General features: G+C 43.8%; 1 protein-coding gene across 5 annotated transcripts in view; it reads right to left on the reverse strand.

Moving 5' to 3' along the window:
• LOC109903893 (grainyhead-like protein 1 homolog) overlaps positions 1-14,536 on the reverse strand; it is a 28,996-nt gene extending 14,460 nt beyond the window's left edge. For 2 of the 5 annotated variants that reach the window (XM_020500904.2, XM_020500902.2), the window contains exons 1-9: positions 14,368-14,536; positions 11,626-11,812; positions 11,140-11,213; positions 10,602-10,971; positions 10,001-10,083; positions 9,470-9,626; positions 9,105-9,216; positions 7,442-7,536; positions 1,221-1,467 (exon numbers count right to left, since the gene is read on the reverse strand). In XM_020500904.2, coding sequence (XP_020356493.1) covers positions 1,221-1,467; positions 7,442-7,536; positions 9,105-9,216; positions 9,470-9,626; positions 10,001-10,083; positions 10,602-10,971; positions 11,140-11,213; positions 11,626-11,812; positions 14,368-14,387 — 1,345 coding nt within the window. In that variant the 5' untranslated portion in view covers positions 14,388-14,536. Of the gene's footprint in view, positions 1-1,220; positions 1,468-7,441; positions 7,537-9,104; positions 9,217-9,469; positions 9,627-10,000; positions 10,084-10,601; positions 10,972-11,133; positions 11,214-11,625; positions 11,813-13,578; positions 14,319-14,367 lie in introns of those variants that run through there. The other 3 variants (XM_020500901.2, XM_020500900.2, XM_031788340.1) reach the window with 2 other exon arrangements.
• Between the last annotated feature and the right edge of the window lie 9,309 nt (positions 14,537-23,845).

Genomic DNA, 23,845 nt, shown 5'->3' on the forward strand with positions numbered 1-23,845 from the left:
CGCTGGCCATGGCAGAACACTGACATTCCTGTCTTGCAGGAAATCACACACAGAACGAGCAGTATGGCTGGTGGCATTGTATGGCATCATACTGGAGGGTCATGTCAGGATGAGCCTGTAGAAAGGGTACCACATGAGGGAGGAGGATGTCTTCCCTGTAACGCACACCGCCCCAGACCATGACGGACTGTCCACCTCCAAATCGATCCCGCTCCAGAGTATAGGCCTCGGTGTAACACTCATTCCTTCGACAATAAACATGAATCAGACCATCACCCCTGGTGAGACCAAACCACGACTCGTCAGTGAAGAGCACTTTTTGCCAGTCCTGTCTGGTCCAGCGACGGTGGGTTTGTGCCCATAGCGACGTTGTTGCCGGTGATGTCTGGTGAGGACCTGCCTTACAACAGGCCTACAAGCCCTCAGTCCAGCCTCTCTCAGCCTATTGCGGACAGTCTGAGCACTGATGGAGGGATTGTGCGTTCCTGGTGTAACTCGGCAGTTGTTGTTGCCATCCTGTACCTGTCGCACAGGTGTGATGTTCAGATGTACCGATCCTGTGCAGGTGTTGTTACAAGTGGTCTGCCACTGCGAGGACGGTCAGCTGTCCATCCCGTCTCCCTGTAGCGCTGTCTTAGGCGTCTCACAGTATGGACATTGCAATTTATTGCCCTGGCCACATCTGCAGTCCTCATGCCTCCCTGCAGCATGCCCAAGGCACGTTCACGCAGATGAGCAGGGATCCTGAGCATCTTTCTTTTGGTGTTTTTCTGAGTCAGTAGAAAGGCCTCTTTAGTGTCCTAAGTTTAGTAACTGACCTTAATTGCCTACCGTCTGTAAGCTGTTAGTGTCTTAACGACCGTTCCACAGGTGCATGTCCATTCATTGAACAAATATGGGAAACATTGTTTAAACCCTTTACAATGAATATCTGTGAAGTTATTTGGATTTTTACGAATTATCTTTGAATGACAGGGTCCTGAAAAGGGGATTTTTTTTTGTTGTTGCTGAGTTTATTACACTGAACAAAAATAAACGTAACATGTAAACAGTTGGTCCCATGTAAAATGTTCCATATGCACAAAAAGCTGATGTGTGTGTGTGTGTGTGTGTGTGTGTGTGTGTGTGTGTGTGTGTGTGTGTGTGTGTGTGTGTGTGTGTGTGTGTGTGTGTGTGTGTGTGTGTGTGCCTACGTGAGTCTATGCTCAGTGGGCACTCACATGCTCCCATACTGGCTCCGAGGTCAGTGCACTTGCCCTTCCTACGAGACTGCTTCCTCTCCTCGTCTCTGATCTTCCTCTCAGCTCCCTTGTCACAGAACACCTTGATCTGGCAGAAGGCTCGGTGGATTGGCTTGTTGCTGCGGTTGTTGTAGCTATAGGTGTCTATCTGCAGGTTCAGGGGAAGGCCCTTCACCCCCTTCTGGGAGGAGAAGTCTGTGCTGAGACAGTTGACCGAGATGAAGATCTGAGGAAGAAGATTAAGGATGTTGTTTTTAAGTGGTCATTTTAGTTGTTGGGTAATTCAGGTAATTCGGGGGGGGGGGGGGGGTTGTAACATTGCCTCACTATGTTAAACCATAGTGATTGTGCACAATGCATGGTACGGTATCTTACACTTTTATACCCTGTTCATTCGGTATAAAACCTGACTGATGTTCCATGCACAGTAAATGAGGTCATATTTATTCAAGAGCATTCCCACTGGTTCCACTCCCATTGAATTCTAACGAGCACAGGACAAAGAGCACAGGATCTCTTTGTCCGGTTCCTTGTTTATGTACGCGCAGTCTTCACTGAACTAGTGTGTGTCTCCCTCGTTTGGTAGACCGTGGTAATTACACGGCGACTCAGTTCTACTGACAACCACTAAAACAAGGCTTTGCTGAAAGCAATTTCAATACGTGGCTTTCTTTGGAATGTACCGTTTCGTTTTTCCTTAATATTCTAACCACTACACTGAGACATTTTAACTTAAAAGGTTGCACAGATATCATGTAGTCACAACTGTTCATTTCTATAATGACATAGTAACTTCATATTAACTACATATTGTAGTTCATTTTAAGCCGAATTTGACTTGTTTTCTATATATGATGCTTGGTGTAATCAAATAGCCGACTGGTTAACCAATGTAGTAAGTCATTATTTGACTTCATATAAAGTAATGTCTGTCGCAACAGTCTCATGAGCGACATGTTCCATTTCAACGTTTTTGCTATTCCTCAATCTCCAGTAAAGATGATCTCATCGTACAATGAGCTATTCTCATGATTCTAGGTGTATGTCCTATCAAGAAACTCAAAAAGTGTGAACATTTGGGAAAGGCTGCTCCTACTTCTGTTTCACTTCCGTCTTCAGAGTAAACGGTGTGCGAGCCTACGTTTCAAATCACCAGAGGGCAAAGCGAGAGAAGGTAAAGCGTCTCACACACACGCGCGCACGTACGTACACAAACGCAGTGACTAAGTGTCCCATCAGTCTTACACATCATCCTTAGTGCGAAACCTTACACCTGGCTCATCAGTGGTTCTTACAAAACAGGCAGTGTGGTGCGTACACAAAGGTGATTGTACACAGTACAAACAGGTGATTATACACAGTACACACACACACAAGGATGAACATCCTCTATCCTATGGACACAGGCCTCGGGTCACGAGATGAGAAGACCCACATCCTGGTTATGCGTGTGTGTCTGTGTGTCTCCCTCAGGGGATCGAGGGGATAGATGAACTGTCGTGTCTGCCCGTCTATTTGTTAGCCTAATTCTGTTAGCATCCCAGTCTAACAGTCGTACGGTCAACAGTAGCAGTGTCATAGCACCACACGAACACAAAGCGCCAGCTAAAACGTCCGGGAGGTTGACAGTTGACGCCATCCCTCACAACCAAACAAACTGGTCAGGGACAGTGAAATACTGCTCTTGCCTCGAACCCGGTCGGACAGGATTCCAGCGCTAGCTGTCAAATCCAGTTGTCTGCCCCCCTGCCGCGTTTCCTCATTCCAACTCCCATTGTTAGGCTCGGCTTAGCCCCGAAGGCCTCCCTTGTATGCGCATCACTTCAGCTCAACAATGGGGATGACAGGTAAAACGAGTCAAGAATGTGGCCTCAACGGCAGACAAACACCCACCTCTGCAGCTATAGACTACCTCCGACCGTGTGTCTATGGTCTCTATGCAACCGAAGCACCCAGGAAAAACTCCCTTAGGAACAATAAACATATTTATTCTTCGATCAAAACTCGAGGGACCACTTCCATAATGGGCATTTAGAAGAAAATAAAAAGGACAAAGCATGTGAATATATCTTTTTGACAAATTGGTCCGAATCACCTGACACCTTTGATGGCCAAGACACATCCTTACCTTTAGATCAAGGAAACGCAGTCTATTTTTGGAAGAGTCTTCTGCCGCTATCACAAAGAATGTTTATGGTTTATTAAGGAAGTAGTGATCAGGTTTACACCTAATCCTTCAAAAACACTTCTCATCATTGTCTAGGACAAAGATCTGTTCTCACATTCCCCATAATCCCTAGCCGCGTCCTCAGAGCATGCGCAGAACAGCTGGCTGGAGTGTTTACGAACATATTCAATCTCTCCCTATCCCAGTCTGATCTCCCTACTTGCTTCAAGATGTCCACCATTGTTCCTGTACCCAAGAAAGCGAAGGTAACTGACCTAAAATGACTATCGCCCCGTAGCACTCACTTCCGTCATCATGAAGTGCTTTGAGAGGCTAGTTAAGGATCATATCACCTCCACCTTACCCGACACCTTAGACCCACTGCAATTTGTCATAATGCCCCAATAGATCCACAGATTATGCCATTTTCCATCGCACTGCACACTGCCCTATCCCATCTGGACAAGAGGAATACCTATGTAAGAATGCTGTTCATTCACTACAGCTCAGCCTTCAACCCCATAGTACTCACCAAGCTCATCATTAAACTTGACGCCCTGGGTTTGAACCCCACCCTGTGCTACTGGGTCTTGGACTTCCCGACGGGCCGCCCCCCAGGTGGTGAAGGTAGGCAACAACACCTCCACTACAGGGGCCCCACAAGGGTGCGTAGCTCCCTCCTGTACTCCCTGTTCACCCATGACACCTCCAACTCAATCATCAAGTTTGCAGACTACACAACAGTGGTAGGCCTGATTACCTACAACGACAATATAGCCCTGGTGGCGTGGTGCCAGATAAATAACCTCTCCCTCAACATCAACAAAATGAAGGAGATGATCGTAGACTTCAGGAGACAGCAAAAGGAGCACACCCCTGTCCACATTGACGGGGCCGCCGTGGAGAAGATGGAACGCTTCAAGTTCCTCAGCGTACACATCAATGACAATCTGAAATGGTCCACCCACACAGTGTGGTGAAGGCGCAACAGTTCCTCTTCAACCACAGGAGACGGTTGAAAAACATTAGGCTTGGCCCCTAAGACCCTCACAAACCTTGACAGATACACCATTGAGAGCATCCTGTTGGGCTGTGTCACCGCCTGGTACAGCAACAGCACCGTCCGCAAGGCTCTCCAGAGGGTGGTGCGGTCGGCCCAGCGCTTCACCAGGGGCACACTGCCTGCCCTCCAGGACATCTATAGCACCCGTTGGTACAGGAAGGCCAAGAAGATCATTAAGGACCTCAACCACCCGAGCCACAGCCTGTTCACCCCGCTATCATCCAGAAGGTGAGGTCAGTACAGGTGCATCAAAGCTGGGGCAAAGAGATACAATCTGTTTTTCAATCTCAAGGACATCAGACTGTTAAGCCATCACTAGCCAGCCTCCACCCTGCCCAGAACTTAGTCACTGTCAGTAGCCGGCTACCACCCAGTTACTCAACTCTGCCCCTTAGATGCTGCTACCCTATGTACATAGATAAGGAACACTGGTCACTTAAATAATGTTTACTTACTGTTTTATCCATTTTATATGTATATACTGCATTCTAGTCAAGGCCATCCTATATAACTACTATTCTATCCTATGTATCCTTCAGATATACTACATATTCTATCCATATACTGTCCACAATGTCCATATATACACACACACACACACACCGTTCAAAAGTTTGAGTCACTGAGAAATGTCCTTGTTTTCCATGAAAACATACATAAAATAATTTGCAAAATGAATAAGAAATATAGTCAAGAAGTTGACAAGGTTATAAATAATGATTTTTAATTGAAATAATAATTGTGTCCTTCAAACTTTGCTTTCGTCAAAGAATCCTCCATTTGCAGCAATTACAGCATTGCGGACCTTTGGCATTCTGGTTGTCAATTTGTTGAGGTAATCTGAAGAGATTTCACTCCATGCTTCCTGAAGCACCTCCCACAAATTGGATTGGCATTTCTTACGGACCATACGATGAAGCTGCTCCCACAACAGCTCAATAGTGTTGAGATCCAGTGACTGTGCGGGCCACTTCATTATAGACAGAATACCAGCTGACTGCTTCTTCCCTAAATAGTTATTGCATAATTTGGAGCTGTGCTTTGGGTCATTGTACTGTTGTAGGAGGAAATTGGCTCCAATTAACCGCCGTCCACAGGGTATGGCATGGTGTTGCAAAATGGAGTGATAGAACTCCATCAAGATTCCTTTTACACTGTACAAATCTCCCACTTTACCAGCACCAAAGATCATCACATTGCCTCCACCATGCTTGACAGATGGTGTCAAGCACTCCTCCAGCATCTTTACATTTTTTCTGCATCTTACAACTGTTCTTCTTTGTGATACGAACACCTCAAACTTAAGATTCGTCTGTCCATAACACTTTTCCAATCTTCCTGACCAGTGTCTGTGTTCTTTTGCCCATCTTAATATTTTATTTTTATTGGCCAGTCTGAGATATGGCTTTTTCTTTGCAACTCTGCCTAGAAGGCCAGCATCCCGGAGTGCTGAAAATTACATCATGTCTTTAGAAGCTTCTGATAGGCTAATTGACATCATTTGAGTCAATTGGAGGTGTACCTGTGGATGTATTTCAAAGCCTGCCTTCAAACTCAGTGCCTCTTTGCTTGACATCATGGGAAAATCAAAAGAAATCAGCCAAGACCTCAGAAAAAAAATTGTAGACCTCAAGTCTGGTTCATCCTTGGGAGGAATTTCCAAACGCCTGAAGGTACCATGTTCATCTGTACAAACAATAGTACGCAAGTAGAAACACCATGGGACCACGCAGCCGTCATACCGCTCAGGAAGTAGATGCATTCTGTCTCCTAGAGATGAACGTACTTTGGTGCGAAAAGTGCAAATCAATCCCAGAACTTCAGCAAAGGACCTTGTGAAGATGCTGGAGGAAACAGGTACAAAGTATCTATATCCACAGTAAAACGAGTCCTATATCAACATAACCTAAAAGGCCGCTCAGCAAGGAAGAAGCCACTGCTCCAAAACCGCCCTAAAAAAGCCAGACTACGGTTTGCAACTGCACATGGGGACAAGGATCGTACTTTTTGGAGACATGTCAACTGGTCTGATGAAACAAAAATAGAACTGTTTGGCCGTAATGACCATCATTATGTTTGGAGGAAAAAGGGGGAGGCTTGCAAGCCGAAGAACACCATCCCAACCGTGAAGCACGTGTGTGGCAGCATCATCTTGTGGGGGTGCTTTGCTGCAGGAGGGACTGGTGCACTTCACAAAATAGATGGCGTCATGAGGGAGGAAAATTATGTGGATATATTGAAGCAACATCTCAAGACATCAGTCAGGAAGTTCAAGCTTGGTCACAAATGGGTCTTACAAATGGACAATGACCCCAAGGTATTGGAGTGGCCATCACAAAGCCCTGACCTCAATCCTATAGAAAATCTGGGGGCAGAACTAAAAAAAGCGTGTGCGAGCAAGGAGGCCTACAAACCTGACTCAGTTACACCAGCTATGTCAGGAGGAATGGGCCAAAATTCACCCAACTTATTGTGGGAAGCTTGTGGAAGGCTTCCCAAAATGCTTGACCCAAGGTAAACAATTTAAAGGCAATGCTACCAAATACTAATTGAGTGTATGTAAACTTCTGACCCACTGGGAATGTGATGAAAGAAATAAAAGCTGAAATAAATCATTCTCTCTACTATTATTCTGACATTTAAACATTCTTAGAATAAAGTGGTGATCCTAACTGACCTAAAACAGGGAAATCTTACTAGGATTAAATCTAGGATTAATCCGGACTCTTGATTGATCGTCCTAATATTTCTATATTTCTCAATTCCATTCTTTTACTTTTAGATGTGTGTATTGTTAGATATTACTGCACTGTTGGAGCTAGGAACACAAGCATTTCGCTACACCCGCAATAGCATCTGCTAAATATATGTATGCGACCAATATAATTTGATTTGATGTGTTCTAAGGAAAATCAAGTTGCCCTACAACTTTCTCTCCAACTCCCTTTTTCCTCACATTTCCTGTCTCACCTTAGCCTCCTCGTTGATGTCCCAGGTGAAGGAGATGGCATTGTAGGAGATCTCCTCAATGTTGCTGATGGTGTTGAAGCTCTCCTTGTAGTCAGCTGGGAAGCACAGGACACATAATGGACTGTACTGTTAGCATTGACATTAGACTTTTAAATGAAAAAGGGCTGTGGTGGTGGCTAAGTTATGAAATTAAGTTGGCTAAGTGGATGTATGGAGAGGCGGAAGGAGACTTCTGATATTTTATTGGAGGAAGGATGGCAATATTTTAAGGATATGGTTGATTTCATTGTTTTAGGAGAGTTGCAGAAGAGTGAAGTGAAGGTCAGTAGCTTGTTTTAGACACAACTACTGAAAATGTGCTCCCACCCTGGTGAAGACCCATCCCACAACTTAGCTGTTTGATAAACAAACAAGCTTTTTGTCCTCAAAAGGTGTGGATTTTTTTTAAAAGCTCCAACTGTGGCATTGGCCTTCTTGTCTCGCATTATCGTACTTCTAAAGTCTTTCAGAAGTGTTTTCCAAATAACACAATAATATGGGAATTCTTGGTGCTTGGTTCTCCAACTTTACGTTCTGACCAATCCCAACCAACTTCCTAACTAGGATTCACCAATACACTTTCACACCTTGGCCTATAGCCCTATACTACAAACCACACTATTTTAAGTAGGGTTCCTCTACGCTTCTGACTGACTGACTACTTTAATCCAAAGCAAGCAGAGTACCAGCAGTTACCTTTCGCCCATAGTCCTTCCATCAGTCAGACTGCAAGTGAAACAATGCACTTTCCTCTGTCAAGCAGAACAAACCTTTCTTTTCACAGTGTGTGCATGCAGAGTAAGATTGATCAGTCTACCTCCAGAGAACTAAGTTGCTGTATTGTCCTGACAGGGAGCCACCATGGGTCCCAGTTTACACAGGTATCATTAACAAACAGGGCAACTGGCCTTGTCCCATTTCCACCCACACCCTCATCCAATCAGGTGTACTGTTCTAAAGAGGTTTGTTCAGATTCAACCAATGAGAGCATGGCCTGTATTCATAAAGAGTCTCAGAATATTATTCATGAATAAGATGAAGATTATATGGAGTAGGGAGGACCTGATCCTAGATCAGAACTCTTACTCTGAGACACTTTTTGAATACAGGCCCAGTTTATCCTCATTGGGTGGATCTGTCTGTCTGGCTCCTTGGCTAGCCTCTCCTTGAGCTGAGACAGAGACAGCATGTGACAGGAGGGAGGAAATGGAGGGTGATGGTTGCACAACAAGTCAGGGAACAACAGTGAATCACACCAGTGGTATTGCAGGACGGTATGGTAAGAGTGTTAGGTAGATATGATCAAATGCATTCATTACCATTCAGGCAGTACTTCTGGAGACTTTATGTGACATAAGAAACTACGGACTGATTTAATAAGCATTTGTAATGTGAATTTTGCACCTGTTATTTCCCCGTGGTAATAAAAACAGGTTCATGAACAACCTTTAAGGGTAAAGCAATTAATGTTTTAGCCAGTTTTTTTGCTTTTCTTTGAAAACTTGTCGTAACTCGTGCTTCGCACCGTAAATCTGGCCTTGAATGTATTCGTTAGGCCTTTAAACTCCCCTTTAAGAGTTCTTGTGGAGATTTGTGTGATGTATACTACAGTATGGGCTCTCACCAATATCAAGACACCTCTGCTTGGCTGTGTGCTGTCTGGAGTGCCAGTACTTCCAGTGCTTCAGCTGGTCGTCTCTGCACTTCTCTTCCCCGAACACCACCATCACCACACTCTAAAATGGAGCACACAATCCCAGAGCCATCAAACATGTTAAATTGAATGTGTCTGTTGAGCTAACGAGATCAGACCTGTTAGTAGCTAAAAGCTACTATTAGCATAATAGCTATCAACGAGCCTAAGATTTCTCTGTTTGTTCCGTCTAACTTTTCACCAGAGGTATCTTTTAAAATGAGAGACCTACTCATATCATGTATTGGTACTTGAACGATGAGGCTAGACGAGCTAGCTTGGTGGTGTGGTCTTACCCTGACTTTGCTGATGGGGTGGTGGAGCAGCTTGCTGTTGTCTATCTCCTTGAGGCTGATGGGGTAGAACTGGCCCTTGTTCAGGTACGTCATGGTGCCGTCACCGGTCTTCTGACGCAGCGACTTGGAAGCCTCCACGGTGTACTCAAAATTATTCCTAATAGAAAAATAAGTATTGGTTACAATAGTACATTTGTATGTTCCTTTAGGGAAAAGAGTAGCCTGAAATCCAGACCTGTTTTGTGTTGACATTCCACTACTTGTACTCTGTCATATGTTTGGCACAAAACAGGTCTGGATTTCAGGCTAGGAAAAAGGAAGGCCTACACATTTAGGCCACACTCATCAAGCCCTTCCCATTGACCAAATCCTCATAGTGTCACAGAGGCCCTTGTTAACATTGGGTTTGGCATTGTGCCTTTTACACTGAGGGGAATCTGGTGACTCCCAGGTAACTGTAGTGAATGAGGCTATTCTCGGGAGTCTTCTATCAGGGCCTAAATGGCGACGGCGGGCGGTCAGCGGGCTTACCCCGGCACGGTGTCAAAAGCGCTGTATTCCTCCGGCGCGATGGAGGCCAGGCGTAACTGGAGATCCCCTGGGAAGGAGAACACCTGCAGAACACAAAGAGGAGAGAGGGAGAGGGGCTGGATTTAGACAAGCATCCACGACGAGGCTGTAGCTAGTGCTTTCAGGGGTTAAAGGGAGTCTAGGGAGCACTCTCTCTCTCTCTCCCCCTCTCGCTTGCCCTCTTCCCTTCCAATCCCTCCCTCCCCTGTGTGAAGGGGTTTGTGTTGGGTTATCCCTTTCCAAGGTAATCCCCCTCCAGGTTAAATAGAGAAAGAGTGAGAGGAGAGGAGAGAAGAGAGAAAGGGCTTGGGCTATTGTAGGAGGGGAATAGTACAGCACTTTATTGTGTGGGCAAGACAATGGCATAATAACACGCTGGTCTGCTATTTTGGCATGTTCAAATAAAACAGGGAGGGCTGAGACCCACCGTTGTAGGCTCCAGAGGCTCAGGTAAAAAGGGTCATGTCTGACGGGGGAGAGAGACATCTGAAAGTGGGGGAGGGGTGGGGTTTAGATTAGAGAAGAGGCTATTGGATTCTTGCTGTTGTGTATGTGTACACACCTCTTGGGAACTGTCCTTATAGTTCTCTGGGAAGGTGGAGTCGGGGGTGCGGGTCTGGGTGCTGGGGCTGAACTGGCTGTGGGTGAGCTGCCGGGCGAACTCCACCGTGTGGCTGTCGGACTCAGAGCAGTGGTTGGGGACTGTGACAGAGAAGCCATTGGAGGAGCCCTCCATCTTGATGTTGGGGTAGTTGGGGACGGCGGCGATGGAGACAGTGACAGTGGTGTCCGGGGAGGGGAAAGGGACTCCCCTCTTGTTGTCCTGGCCATGCAGCTGGTTGGGCAGGAGAATGTTAAAGGGGCCCTTTAAAACCTGGATCCTGCTCTCCGCCGACACCATTGAAGCCTCTTGCAGGGGGGCCATCAAATGCCTGAGCAAGAACAATTAAAAAGAACAATTAAAAAACAGGGCAGGGAAAATGTCAGTGGTTTAATTTAATATGAAATAAGGACCATAGACAGTGTGGTGGCAAGGTATCACACACACAACACACACAGCTAATTCTGGTTTGTAAAAGGGATGTTATACCTACATGTACCTTTTGTTGGGATCTACATCAGAGCCCAGGGACTCTGTCTTGGTCTGAGATATTGTTCTCTTCTCCCGGGGAACCTGCATGGGAAGGTAAACACAGCCGCTGTGTGAGTCTGACCACATCCAAAAGCACCATCTCTGTCTACATGGAAAACTAAATGACAATCAGTCTGTGCTGTGGCTGCTTCACAAATGAAGTCTGTGAGACACAGGTCTTAAGTAAAGCTACTTCAGTCGTTTAGTTTGTAGACCGTACTAGTGGATATGGGTTTAAAAAACATTAATGAACACATTGGTTCGAATTGTGTGATTGTCATTTTGATGCTTGCGAAGTAGGGTGCTTATTTGTGGCTGTGCTGCTTTTAACAATCAATTGATAATAATCAATTACAGTGCAGCCATAACCTTACAGGAGTGTCATGACACCGGTGTGGGAACACAGTACCTGTACCGGTAACAACCAGCATTGGTTCGGTCACTTCTATGTTACCTTGTAGTAGTCGTAGAGCAGGCCCAGGGCTGCGGCGCTGTCTTCGTCCCCGTTGATGCTCATCATGGCCTTGGTGGCAGCCGTCAGGGGGTTCTCCAGGAACGACTTCCACGCCTCGTCCTCGTTGGTGAATGGCCGGCGCTGACCGTAGTTGGGATCATTCTGCAGCACCAGGACTGCCCTCTTACTGGGGGGGGGGGGGGGGGGGGGGGAGTGCCGTCACAATGTAATGGGAGAAACTCATGTGCTACATACTGTACATGTCAAAACCAGGAGCTGCATGATAATCATAATAAAAAGCTACACGTTAAAGATGGACTGAGTTATAAATATGTAGTTAACAGGGCCCTGTTTTTCTACCTGGTCTTTTCAAAAGCAGACATACGCCAGACTAACAGCACATAAATCACCAGACAGTCAGAGCAACAATCAATGCCTTGTTCACAACCGACTAACAGGTTGGAGAGATCAACAGTGTCACACTTTATCTTCCAGACCTGTTGTACAAGCAAGACGATTGCGCAACAAATCTCAGCAACTTGTGAGATTATGGCGTCTCTCAGAGGAGAGAACCTCTACTGGCTCTTCCAGTGTGACAGCTCATGGTGATCAACAGTTTCCTATTTGTTACCTGTCTGTTATCTACACAGAAGGATCTAGTGCAACATTCCAGGGTTTACCAGACTGGGTTGTTGTTTAATTTCTAGAGAACCTGTTTGAGAACATTTATCGCTGTCGTCGTCGTCATCATCACGCCAAGCTTAACTGAATACTCTCCCATAGAAAGCAAATTACACATCCTTTAAATCAGACAGAGGAACTAAGACAAGACTAAGACTAAGAGGAACTAGACACCTTCTTCTGGCATTTAGTGAAGGGGCTAGTTGGATGGGGGGGGGGTGTATAACAATAAGAAATCAATACAAATCTTATTCTTCTAGGACTTGATAAGGCACCTTTTAGGACTACACCATTGTATTATCAGAAGCAATGCAGGCTTTCTGTCAATTGCGGGTGAAGGCCAAACTTGGAATAGTGCCGTATGTGTTATATGGCATGGTCACACAATTATTCAGTAGTTTTATTTTTAGCCACATTATTTTACAGTCACAAACAGAACCCCTAGATCTTTCAAGTGGGATGTGGGAACAACATTGAAAGTGCAAACAAAGACAACTTCTCAGACCTAAAGGCTACACTAGGCATATTTCTTTCTTTCAATAAATATATATCTACAAACAAAAGGTCTCCTATGATCCTAGAAAATAAAGGGTAGTGTGAGATAAGACACCTATAGCTTTTCTATCTTCAATTCACATGAACGCTTCTCCAGAGTGGCACACATTGTATTTACGGATTGATTTCCTTTTGCTTCTAAGCCATAGTTGCTACAGCAAATGGTTTTATTCTGGCTGGTTAGTGTCAATGTATTATTAATACTCCAATATCTAATTGTTTCATTCACGAACTGTTTACCGGGTAAAATTGAGGCGTTAGTGATTTGCAACCCGATAGATTCGCTATTAACTGGCAATATAATTGATAGGATACGCAATAACGTTACATTGTTAAAACAAAGGAGAATGAGCGATTTTATACTTGGATAAAAAAATGATTGAATTAGACACTGGATAAATAGCGTAGTCTACATTGCTTTTCCAGAAAGGTTAAAGAGGAACCCCAATTGCCTCTCACACCGTATTTGGATGTCCCAGGAAATAAACTGGCCTAAATTACACATTTTAAAATGTGGAATTACATTAAAAATATATTTATAGGCACCCCCCCCCCCCCCCCTTTCAACAATGGCCTGTTTGTGAATATCAAAATCCCTTCTTTTTACAAAAAATATACATTCACCATCTCAATCAACTAAATAATTCTGTCAGAAGAAATAATTCGTCCAGTGACTGTATGTCTGTCTGCAATACAGCGGAGAGAAAGCTTGCTTACATTGTTCCTTTGACTATGGTGGCCAACGCCTAACAGGTGTACGATTTCACTGGAGTCAGTCTCATTGTCATTGCCCTCAGACAAAATACATCCACATTTGACCACTTTTGAGCAAAGATTAAAAATATAATAAAAATTATACAAATAATTATTAATATTGTTTTGGATTAAAATGCCATTTCTGATTAGAAATGCCATTACAAGCATGGATTAGGAATCACAGTGCATTTCAAACCTAAAATAAATCGCAAAATATATGCATAATGCCTCAACTTCAATAAAGTAGCCTAAAACAATAGGTAAAACGTATGCCTCGCTAAGGTAAAGCCAAATCAAACACCTCCAGGGGTATGAAGGCGAATTTCTTCAAATTAAAGTCTAACCACATAATCAAATAATGAACCGCACATCAATAACACACACGGAACGGCAGAAGGTTGCTCGGAACAGGCGCCTGATCTAGCACGACAGGTGGAGAGATACAGTACACCTGTGCGGTACAGGCTGGAACACGACAAGTGAAACTGCTTGTAAAGCTCTCAATGACGCTCTCACGGATCCCAAGCACGATAAATACAGATATTGAATCATACTCGTTTTGGCAGACAGGCAAAAAGTACACTTTCCCACAGTCCAGGGAACTCTTATTAGAATCGACCTGCACCAGGTAAACCCCCCTCAAAAACAGTCAAATATCGACGGGTCATTATTGCACCAGAGTAGAGAATTCAGAATGAGTTCAACACGTTGATTCCGCTGGACTTCCAGTCGTGATTGAAAAACACTTACTTGTCATGCTCCTGTGACATCTCGGTTGGTGGAACTGGACTTTCTAGTTAGTACTGTAAATCCGATCCGTCTTCTTTCCCCAGAAAAAACTAAATTACGACTTGAGATGAGGGCCACAGTAAAAGTGTCCTGAACGGGTTTTGTCGGCTTTTCTCGCTTTTGGGGTATAGTGTGAGAATATGAGGCCGGTTTTACCTGTGACAGGGCATCGGATTGGATTACAACGCGGTAAGGGGTGGAGCCCAATACTCAATAACATGTGTTGGTACTTTGTATTGCTCTACCTGTGGGCTTGGTTAATTAAGAGAGTAAGACAATGTGGAAGAGAGTGACACAGAAAGTGACCGAATTAAAGGTGACCCACAATACAGTGCTTTTATTGTAGCCTATACTATCTATCACAATTTGTACTATTTTAGGATAAGAAAATGCTCAATCTAGTTTGCATACATGTTGACTTAAGATAACCATCAAGCTATAGAAGAACTACACGGTGCAACCAGCGTCAGCACTTAATTAGACCTCACTTGTGTAAAGTGATTGATTGCTTTAGCTAACAGCAGGTAACTTAAAAGGCATATCAGAGTGTCTGGGGTCAAGCTCACCAAAGGCTTGTAGGGTGATAATACTATAATAATTTTGGGGGTGCTTATATTTGTCCTGTTACACACAAGTGTGTAATGGTAATGTGTGTTTGTTTTTTAATATCCTAACTCTCCCTGAGACACCAATAGGGTTATGGTTAAATGCCTTGCTCAAGTGCACAGAGACAGATGTTTTTTTTTTTTTTTACCTTGTCGGCTCTGGTAAACAAACCTGGAACCTTTCAGGTTACTGGCCCAACGCTCTAACCTCAAGGCTACCTGATGGGATATTAGTAGGGCTTGACTTGGACTGAAATAGGTGTAGGTACTCATTTTGGGTGCTGGTATAGTTTATATTTAGGTGCAAGAATTCCACAATACCTTTTAGCTAATATTCTATTAGAGGTGCAGGTACTCAAGTAGTAGTGGTGCAGGAACTCAAGTCGTAAAAGGTGCAGGAACTCAAGTAGTAGAGGTGTAGTAACTCAAGTAGTAGAGGTGTAGTAACTCAAGTAGTAGAGGTGTAGGAACTCAAGTAGTAGAGGTGCAGGAACTCAAGTAGTAGAGGTGCGGTCAGATACTCAGTTTCAATGAGCTCTTGCCCAAGCCCTGGATATTACCAATTACATGACACCCAATTGGAAATGGAATTTGTTTGAGAGAAAAGCCCAAAATTCTAATTCATAAACAACAAAACATCTCTACCATTTACCACCATCATAATAATAAAAGGTAGATACTTTGGTCTTTATTATATTATTATTTTATGGCCGATTTACTCCTGATATTACACAAAGCACTGAAATGTAATATGTTGCCACCAATCCATTTGTGAATAATAAATGAATGAATTGTATGCATTTATAACGTGACAAGCATTTACACTGTTGGCTCCATACAGTATGTCATTCACATGGAATTCCACACTGAGAACATATTTCTCCCCTAATCGTCAATACCCAGCTTTTACGCAGATCAGAGTTAAAAAGAAACATATGGAGAGAAAATAAACAGCAGCTCTTAGTCTGAAGAGGCTTTAAAGATGCTATCAGCAAGATGCAAAGTTGACGCACTGTTGGGATCAACCCCCCCCCCCCCTTCCCGAATGCACACACCCACGTCCTGTTTAATTGTTTATCTATCCCGTTGGAAAGACACCTGCTTCTCCCGGCAGCCGTGTTTGTTTTTGTTTGCACTTGGGGCATGGGATAGAACCAGAGGGTAGGGATACAGGCAGGGAGAGAGCTAGGAATATCCGCCATGCAGCCAGGTCTGGAGATTGGCCGTAGACACACTGGGTGTTGACTAAGTAGTAGAGCGTGTAGACTAGAGTGAAAGCATGGTGGGGGAAATAGGCAGGATAAACCCATGGGATCAACCTATAGGACTCATGAGGAGAGTATAGGTTACACATAAGGTGATCCTACCTTGAGACATTGTTTTCAGACAAATAGAATCAATCCAACGCGAATGTAGAACAATTTATATGAAACATCAACGTCTAAATTCAGTTGAGTAACAGACACGTTGCTTTCATTAGAACTTAGTCCCCGGGGGTTTTTCCTTAGCAGTGAGGAGAAACTCGAGGCCCCCAGACTACGACTAGTCACTAGAGCATAACCAGGAATTGACAGCGAGAGAAGCGAACTGTTTCTTTCTTTTGAAGACTTTCAAATTGTTCCAAGGAATAAGTCTTGGCAAGCTTTGATAAAGAATGCTCTGCCGCAAAACAACTGAACCAACAAAAGGGATGTCATTTTGATTGGTGGAGAGAGATGCGGGATGCGCTACGAGGTGCTTTTTTGCTGCTTCGTATGACTACTGTACATACTACATGTGGAAAATACAGACCAAATACAGTACTATACAGCAGATCAAAAGGCAGATCGCTTGCATTATATCAATCACCAAACCAGCATCTCTGATATGAATTATTATCAGATAGTTATTTTGCTAGTGCAATACCAAAACCTTCCAAAAATGACAGCTCTGAATCCTGGGGAGCCCATTTAAAGCTCACTAGCAACATCTGATAGTTTCGTTTTCCTCACCAAGTATTGACATAGATTATAAGCTCTCAGTGTCTTATTGGGAATTGTCTGGGCTTGAGTCTGTCTAAGGAACAAAGCACAATCAGTGAAGAGTGTAATCATGCTATCTTTGTGAAATCAGAAATAACATCATCTCTTCATGAGTTTGTCTGAGGTTTCCAACAGTTAACAGCTCACCGTGGTTGCCTGATCCTTATCTGTTAAACGGTCTATTTATTGAGTGAGTTTGGGGATGATATATCTGTTTTGTTCGGGAAAAGCCTCATATCCCGTTCACTCACACCCCCTTTCCCATTGGTTCATCCTGGAATCCCTGACCGTTGGCACTTACAGCCTGCTCTATACTCCTAGCACTCGACAGCTAACCAGGATCTCATGGAAATTACATGCAAATGAATCCTCTTTATCCAGGTTTGTTAGCTCGTCTTAGCTGAGCCTTCTACCGTAGTGAGTGAATTATGTTACGTTGTCCCTGACACATGAGGGTGGATGTAAATTCTCCTGTATTATAGATGAAACTAAGTAAACCCGAGTATGACTATTTATTTAATAGAGTTTCCTATTTGAACAAAGCAACGGTATGCTTGTTTGAAGATCTCTATCAGACAGTATTCCTCTTAGGGCTATTCTACGGTAACAGAATTATACTGAGACTCAGATTTTTCACTTAAAATGTGTGCCAAACAAAAAACCATTGATTTCAAAGTCGAACAAACCATACAACTCTAAACACTTTACAATTTACACTGAACAATTTACACTGAATATTATACAAAAACACATTTACTGGAAGAACAGACACAAAGATTGGTAATGTAATTTCTGTAAAATCTCCCTCAGTTTTTAATGTCCATGTTTTCACCAAACTCTGTTAAATGTCTGTTCCGAATTAAGATTTGACATGACACATTGAAATATTATATTGTGGTTATTGAACGACAGGAAGTGAAGTGGATTAACAGCCAGTAACGGAATTGCAGTAACGGAATTTCATCATGGGTCCCTGATCTGTACTATACAGTAAAGCATAATTATGCATATGAATGTTATTCTCTTCATGGTGATGTATCCTAAATAGGTACACAAAGGTAGAAATATGGCTTTTAGTTTAAAGAGCTCTGCCCCCAAACAAGCCAAATGCTCTGTCCTCAAACATGCCAAATGACAAATTAACACACCTTGTCCAAATATGCCTTTTTTGATAACATACTTAATTTACTTAAGACACACACAAAAAAATGAATGGCACATATCCAATAGCCTCAAGAGGGGAGCAGGTAATAGGAATTCAACCCATATAGTCACAACAGACACGATCACCTATGGTAAAACACAGGTAGGGAAAGCTGTAGAAGTAAACCATAGCAATCATCTATGCACAATATTCCACGTTTGGCCAGAGAGAAATAACACAGAGAGTTGGTGTACACAAACACGATGACTAAGGCAGGGCATACGGATATGATGAGTTGAGGAGGTGTTTTGCTGAGGCTCGGCTTAGATGTTATCACACTGCTCTCTGTGCTGACAGTGCAAACACTGGGAGACAGTGAGGGTACCATAGGCCTGTATACTAACCCCACCACCACCCTTCTCCACCCTAGCCCTCTTCACAATAACCTGTGTGCGTGTGCGTGGGTGTGTGTGTGTGTGTGTGTGTCAGAGACGCTGAGATCCTTAACGGAGTGTGTTGTTGCTTTACACAACAGAGGAGATGTTATTGCCCTCAGCTGTGTGGAAGTTAATTGGGCTCTTAACGGACTAAAAGAAAGGACCGTTACCAACCACAACGAAGCTACAGGGCATTCGGAAAGTATTCAGGCCACTTGACTTTCTCCACATTTTGTTACGTTACAGCTGTATTCTAAAAAGGATTAAATCGTTTCCCCCCCTCATCAATCTACAGACAATACCCCATTATGACGCAGCAAAAATGTGTTTTTATACATTTTTGCAAACGTATTAGAAATAAAAAATGGACATATCACATTTACATAAGTATTCAGACCCTTTACTCTGTACTTTGTTGAAGCACCTTTGGCAGCGATTTCAACTTCGAGCCTTCTTGGGTATGACGCTACAAGCTTGGCACACCTGTATATGGGGAGTTTCACCCATTCTTCTCTGCAGATCCTCTCAAGCTCTGTCAGGTCTCCCTGCCGCTGAAAAACAACCCCGCAGCATGATGCTGCCACCACCATACTTCACCATAAGGATGGTGCCAGGTTTCCTCCAGATTGGCATTCAGACCAGAGAATCTTTTTTCTCATGGTTTGAGAGTCCTTTAGATGCCTTTTGGAAAATTCCAAGCGGGCTCTTATGTGCCTTTTACCGAGGAGTGACTTCCGTCTGGCCACTCTACCATAAAGGCCTGATTGGTGGAGTGCTGCATAGATGGGAGAACCTTCCAGAAGGACAACCATCTCCATCTGGAGCTCTGTCAGAGTGAACCTCAGCTTCTTGGTCACCTCCCTGACCAAGGCCCTTCTCACCCGATTGCTCAGTATGTCTGGGTGGCCAGCTCTAGGAAGAGTCTTGGTGGTTCCAAACTTGGATGGATGATGAAGAATGATGGAGGCCGCTTTGTTCTTGGGGACCTTCAATGCTGCAGAACTGTTCTGATACCCTTCCCCTGATCTGTGCCTCGACACAATCCTGTCTTGGAGCTCTATGGACAATTCCTTCGACCTCATGGCTTGGTTTTTGCTCTGACATGCACTGTCAACTGTGGGACCTTATATAGACAGGTGTGTGCTTTTCCAAATCATGTCCAATCAATTGAGTTTACCACAGGTGGACTCCAATCAAGTTGTAGAAACATCTGAAGGATGATCAATGGAAACAGAATGCACCTGAGCTCAATTTCGAGTCTCATAGCAAAGGGTCTGAATACTTCTGTAAATATGTAAGGACAGACACTGGGAGACGAGAAGCAAGTACAGGGAGTGAACATTTAATAAATAACTGACAAGAAACAAACAAGGACAGCATCTAAACAGGGGAAATATAACAACAATAATGCTGACACGGGAACAAACTGAGGAACTGACAGATATAGAAGGGGCAATAAATAAAGTGAAGGAGTCCAGGTGAATCCAATGAGTGCTGGTGCGCGTAATGATGGTGACAGGTGTGCGTAATGATGGGCAGCCTGGTGCCTTCGAGCACCAGAGAGGGAGAGTGGGAGCAGGCGTGACAGTACCACTCCCCCCCCAGGAGCGCCACCTGTGCGAGCCTGACATGGAAGCCCAACGAGTCCCGGCTGAGGTGTGGGAGCCTGATGAGCCGGTTGAGGCGTGAAAGCCTGACAATCCCACTGAGGCGCGGGAGCCTGACAAGCCGGCTGAGGCATGACGTACGATGGGAGCCTGCCGAGCCAACCAAGGCAAAGAAACCTCTCGAGCCAGCTAAGGCGTGGAAGCCCGACGAGCCAGCTGAGGCACCCTGGATCCTTCAGCAGTGGCACCTGGTCCCGACATCACCAACAAAACAAAAGAATCCCTGATGCTTCAAATATTAGTGTCAGCATTCTGTAAGGACAGACGCTGGGAGACGAGAAGCAAGTACAGGGAGTGAACATTTAATAAATAACTGACAAGTACAGCATCTAAACAGGGGAAATATAACAACAATCATGCTGACACGGGAACAAACTGAGGAACTGACAGATATAGAAGGGGCAATAAACAAAGTGAAGGAGTCCAGGTGAATCCAATGAGTGCTGATGCGCGTAATGATGGTGACAGGTGTGCGTAATGATGGGCAGCCTGGTGCCTTCGAGCACCAGAGAGGGGGAGCGGGAAAAGGGGTGACAAAATATGGTATCAGTTTATTTGTAATAAATCCGTTACAATTTCTAAAAACCTGTTTTTCCTTTTTCATAATAGGGTATTGTGTGTAGATTGATGAGGAATTTTGTTTATTTAATCCATTTTGCAATAACGCTGTAACGCAACAAAATGTGGAAAAAGTCAAGGGGTCTGAATCCTTCCCGAAAGCACCATCTTAAACCTGGCACAGATCCCATAGGACCAGGATGCTATTGTGGTGGTTATGTTAATCAGAATCCTGTAGGAAAGGGAGTTTACCAAGTAAACAACTTTATAACGTTATTACACATTATTATTCAAAGAGTGCTGGTCCACGTCAAACTTGGATTACATTGTTTGTTCAGGCCCTAGGTTATGCTGTACTAGGAATGCAAGTATTTCTCTAATATTGACGCGTGCATGTATTTTACACAGTATAATCAAAACAGAGTGTCTGTGAAAGTCAATTATATACAGAAACTTAAGGTACAACCTCTATTAAGTTAGCTACAGGTAACTGTATTGTCCGTACAGTATATACACAAGTATGTTTGCTATACTATTGCAGGAGTTCTTGTTTCCGTTTTCATGGCCAAACATGGCGTCCCAAAATATATACAACTTTCAGCATGTGAGACGAACTTTGAAAGACGACGGGCAAGCGCCCCCAACCGTCAGAGGGTGAGGCAGGACAACAGCAGAGTAACCGGAGCAGTGGAGTGCTATAGGCCCAGACATTTCCGTGGGTAAACGTGGCGCTGCTGCGGCTGACAGACTCATCCAAAAATCAGCCTCTGCCCCCTGATCTCAATCGAACACTGACAGAAAATTGAACTACCTCACAAGTCATGTCAAGTGTTTAGCACTTTAGACAGGTTGCTATACATTGAAGCTTTCTTACAGTGTAATGAGACCTGAAAAGACGTCTATAGAAGCAATCCATTATTATCAGTCTCAGCTTGATATTCTTTTGGCTTGATGGGCCCAGCTGCCGAGGCAAATAGTTCAGGTGAAAATGCTCGAGGAAGAGACTTGAGATTGTCTTGGTCCTTGTAAACTTCACTGTGTCCTTACAAACTGTATGTGTCTGTACTAACCACTGCACCTGACCTATCATTATCGCCGTGACCAACACTGCACCCTCTGGCCTATGACTGAAACGTCATCATGGTGGAACATTCTATCAGATCTCTTTCAGGTTATAACATTTACACGGTTTGGGATATCTTGCTACGCCAATGGTATAAAGTTGCTGCGTTCCATTTATTTCTCTCTCTGTCGCTCTGCGGTGTGAACTAGGCTATCTTTGTGAGGAACTTATCCGAAAATGTGACCATGAATTGTTGACACACTATCTGTGATCATAGTTTAGGTCCAATGGTGACACCACCAGTGACAATGTCCTGTAGATGAGGTGACAGTCATGTCATTTGTAAGGGAACTGGTTCGCTAATGTTTAGAGACGGATGCCTTCTTTCGGAAAGCAAGCAAACAAGAACGTAGTCCATTCCAGTTTGATCATGGGATTTTCACATGTTCGTTTGAAAACTCACACCCATTTAGGTACATTTTGTATTATGTTCTTTGGAAGATGAAAATGTATAAATGTGGCTTCCGTCTGGCCACTCTACCATAAAAGCCTGATTGGTGGAGTGCTGCAGAGATGGTTGTCCTTCTGGAAGGTTCTTCCATCTCCACAGAGGAACTCTGGACCTCTGTCAGAGTGACCATCGCTTTCTTGGTCACCTCCCTGACCAAGGCCCTTCTCCCCCAATTGCTCAGTTTGGCCGGGCGGCCAGCTCTAGGAAGAGCAAAGTTAACTTAGCAAAAACAAAATCTAAAAATCTGTTTTGCTTTGTCATTATGGGTATTGTGTGTAGATTGATGAGGAAATGTTTTATTTAATCCCTTTTAGAATTCGGCTGAAACGTAACTAAATGTGGAAAAAGTCAAGAGGTCTGAATGCTTTCCAAACGCACTGTAAATTCCTAAAAATAATGTTTTTAATGAAAACATGTCAATAATTATTTGAATATGTTTGCCGACCCTCGACTTAGTCTTGGGCCTAACAACACCCTTGCCAGCATATCTTCCAACCGTAGCTTCAAGGGCATTATCACTTAACTGTTCCAGAGGTGGAAAGACACACAAGGCAATTTTTTTAACCCTTTCTTTATTTTCTCTGTGTGGAATACTGACATACTCTATCTGTGTGCCATAGCATACAGTATCTACTACAAAACTTTTTTTTTCATCTCACAGGCTACTTAGGAGAGCAAAACATGACATCCTACAGACAATGAATATTCATAACTATTGGAGAATTTATCATTTCATCAGGCTGGGTCACATAATCAGGTTTGTGTCAGGGTAGGTTTGTGTTAGGTATGCGTGGGAGGCCACCAAAAAGCTCACCTTTTGTCTCGTGCGATTAGATTTATGAAATACGTGTGTGTGTGTGTGTGTGTGTGTGTGTGTGTGTGTGTGTGTGTGTGTGTGTGTGTGTGTGCGTGCGTGCGTGCAGTACACAGATTTGTTATCAAACCTGAAGTTATCTTAGAGGAAGTTGGAACTCATTTTTGTGTTGTGGCAAAAGCACTCGGTTACATTCGTTTTTTCAGAATCCATTTTAAGAATCCTTCACCGTCTTACTTTACTGCTGAAACAAATTATGGTTGAACAAGACTGAACTAACGGATGATGTTGAATTTGTCTACAAATCAACATGTTTCCTGCTTACAAAGCAGCTTTACAGTCTTCTTCTCTGCATCTCTGCTTTACATCCACTTTAATTGAGAGAGACTCTCACGTGCCAATCAAAAATCAAGAAAAAAGCCGTTCCATAAGTCTCAAAGGGAGTCACACTTTTGTCAGTCAGTCAACACCAGATTCTGGGCTAAGGTGAATGAAAGGTAACAGCAGAAGCGAAACACAGAAATATCCGTTTTGCCACCAGCAGTCCTTATATTCATTTCACTGAGAGGGTGTGAAAGAGGGGCGCTTTGGTTGTTCCCTGCCCCACAATATCCCCCCT

This window comes from Oncorhynchus kisutch, linkage group LG14 (assembly GCF_002021735.2).
Source record: "Oncorhynchus kisutch isolate 150728-3 linkage group LG14, Okis_V2, whole genome shotgun sequence".
NCBI lineage: Eukaryota > Metazoa > Chordata > Actinopteri > Salmoniformes > Salmonidae > Oncorhynchus > Oncorhynchus kisutch.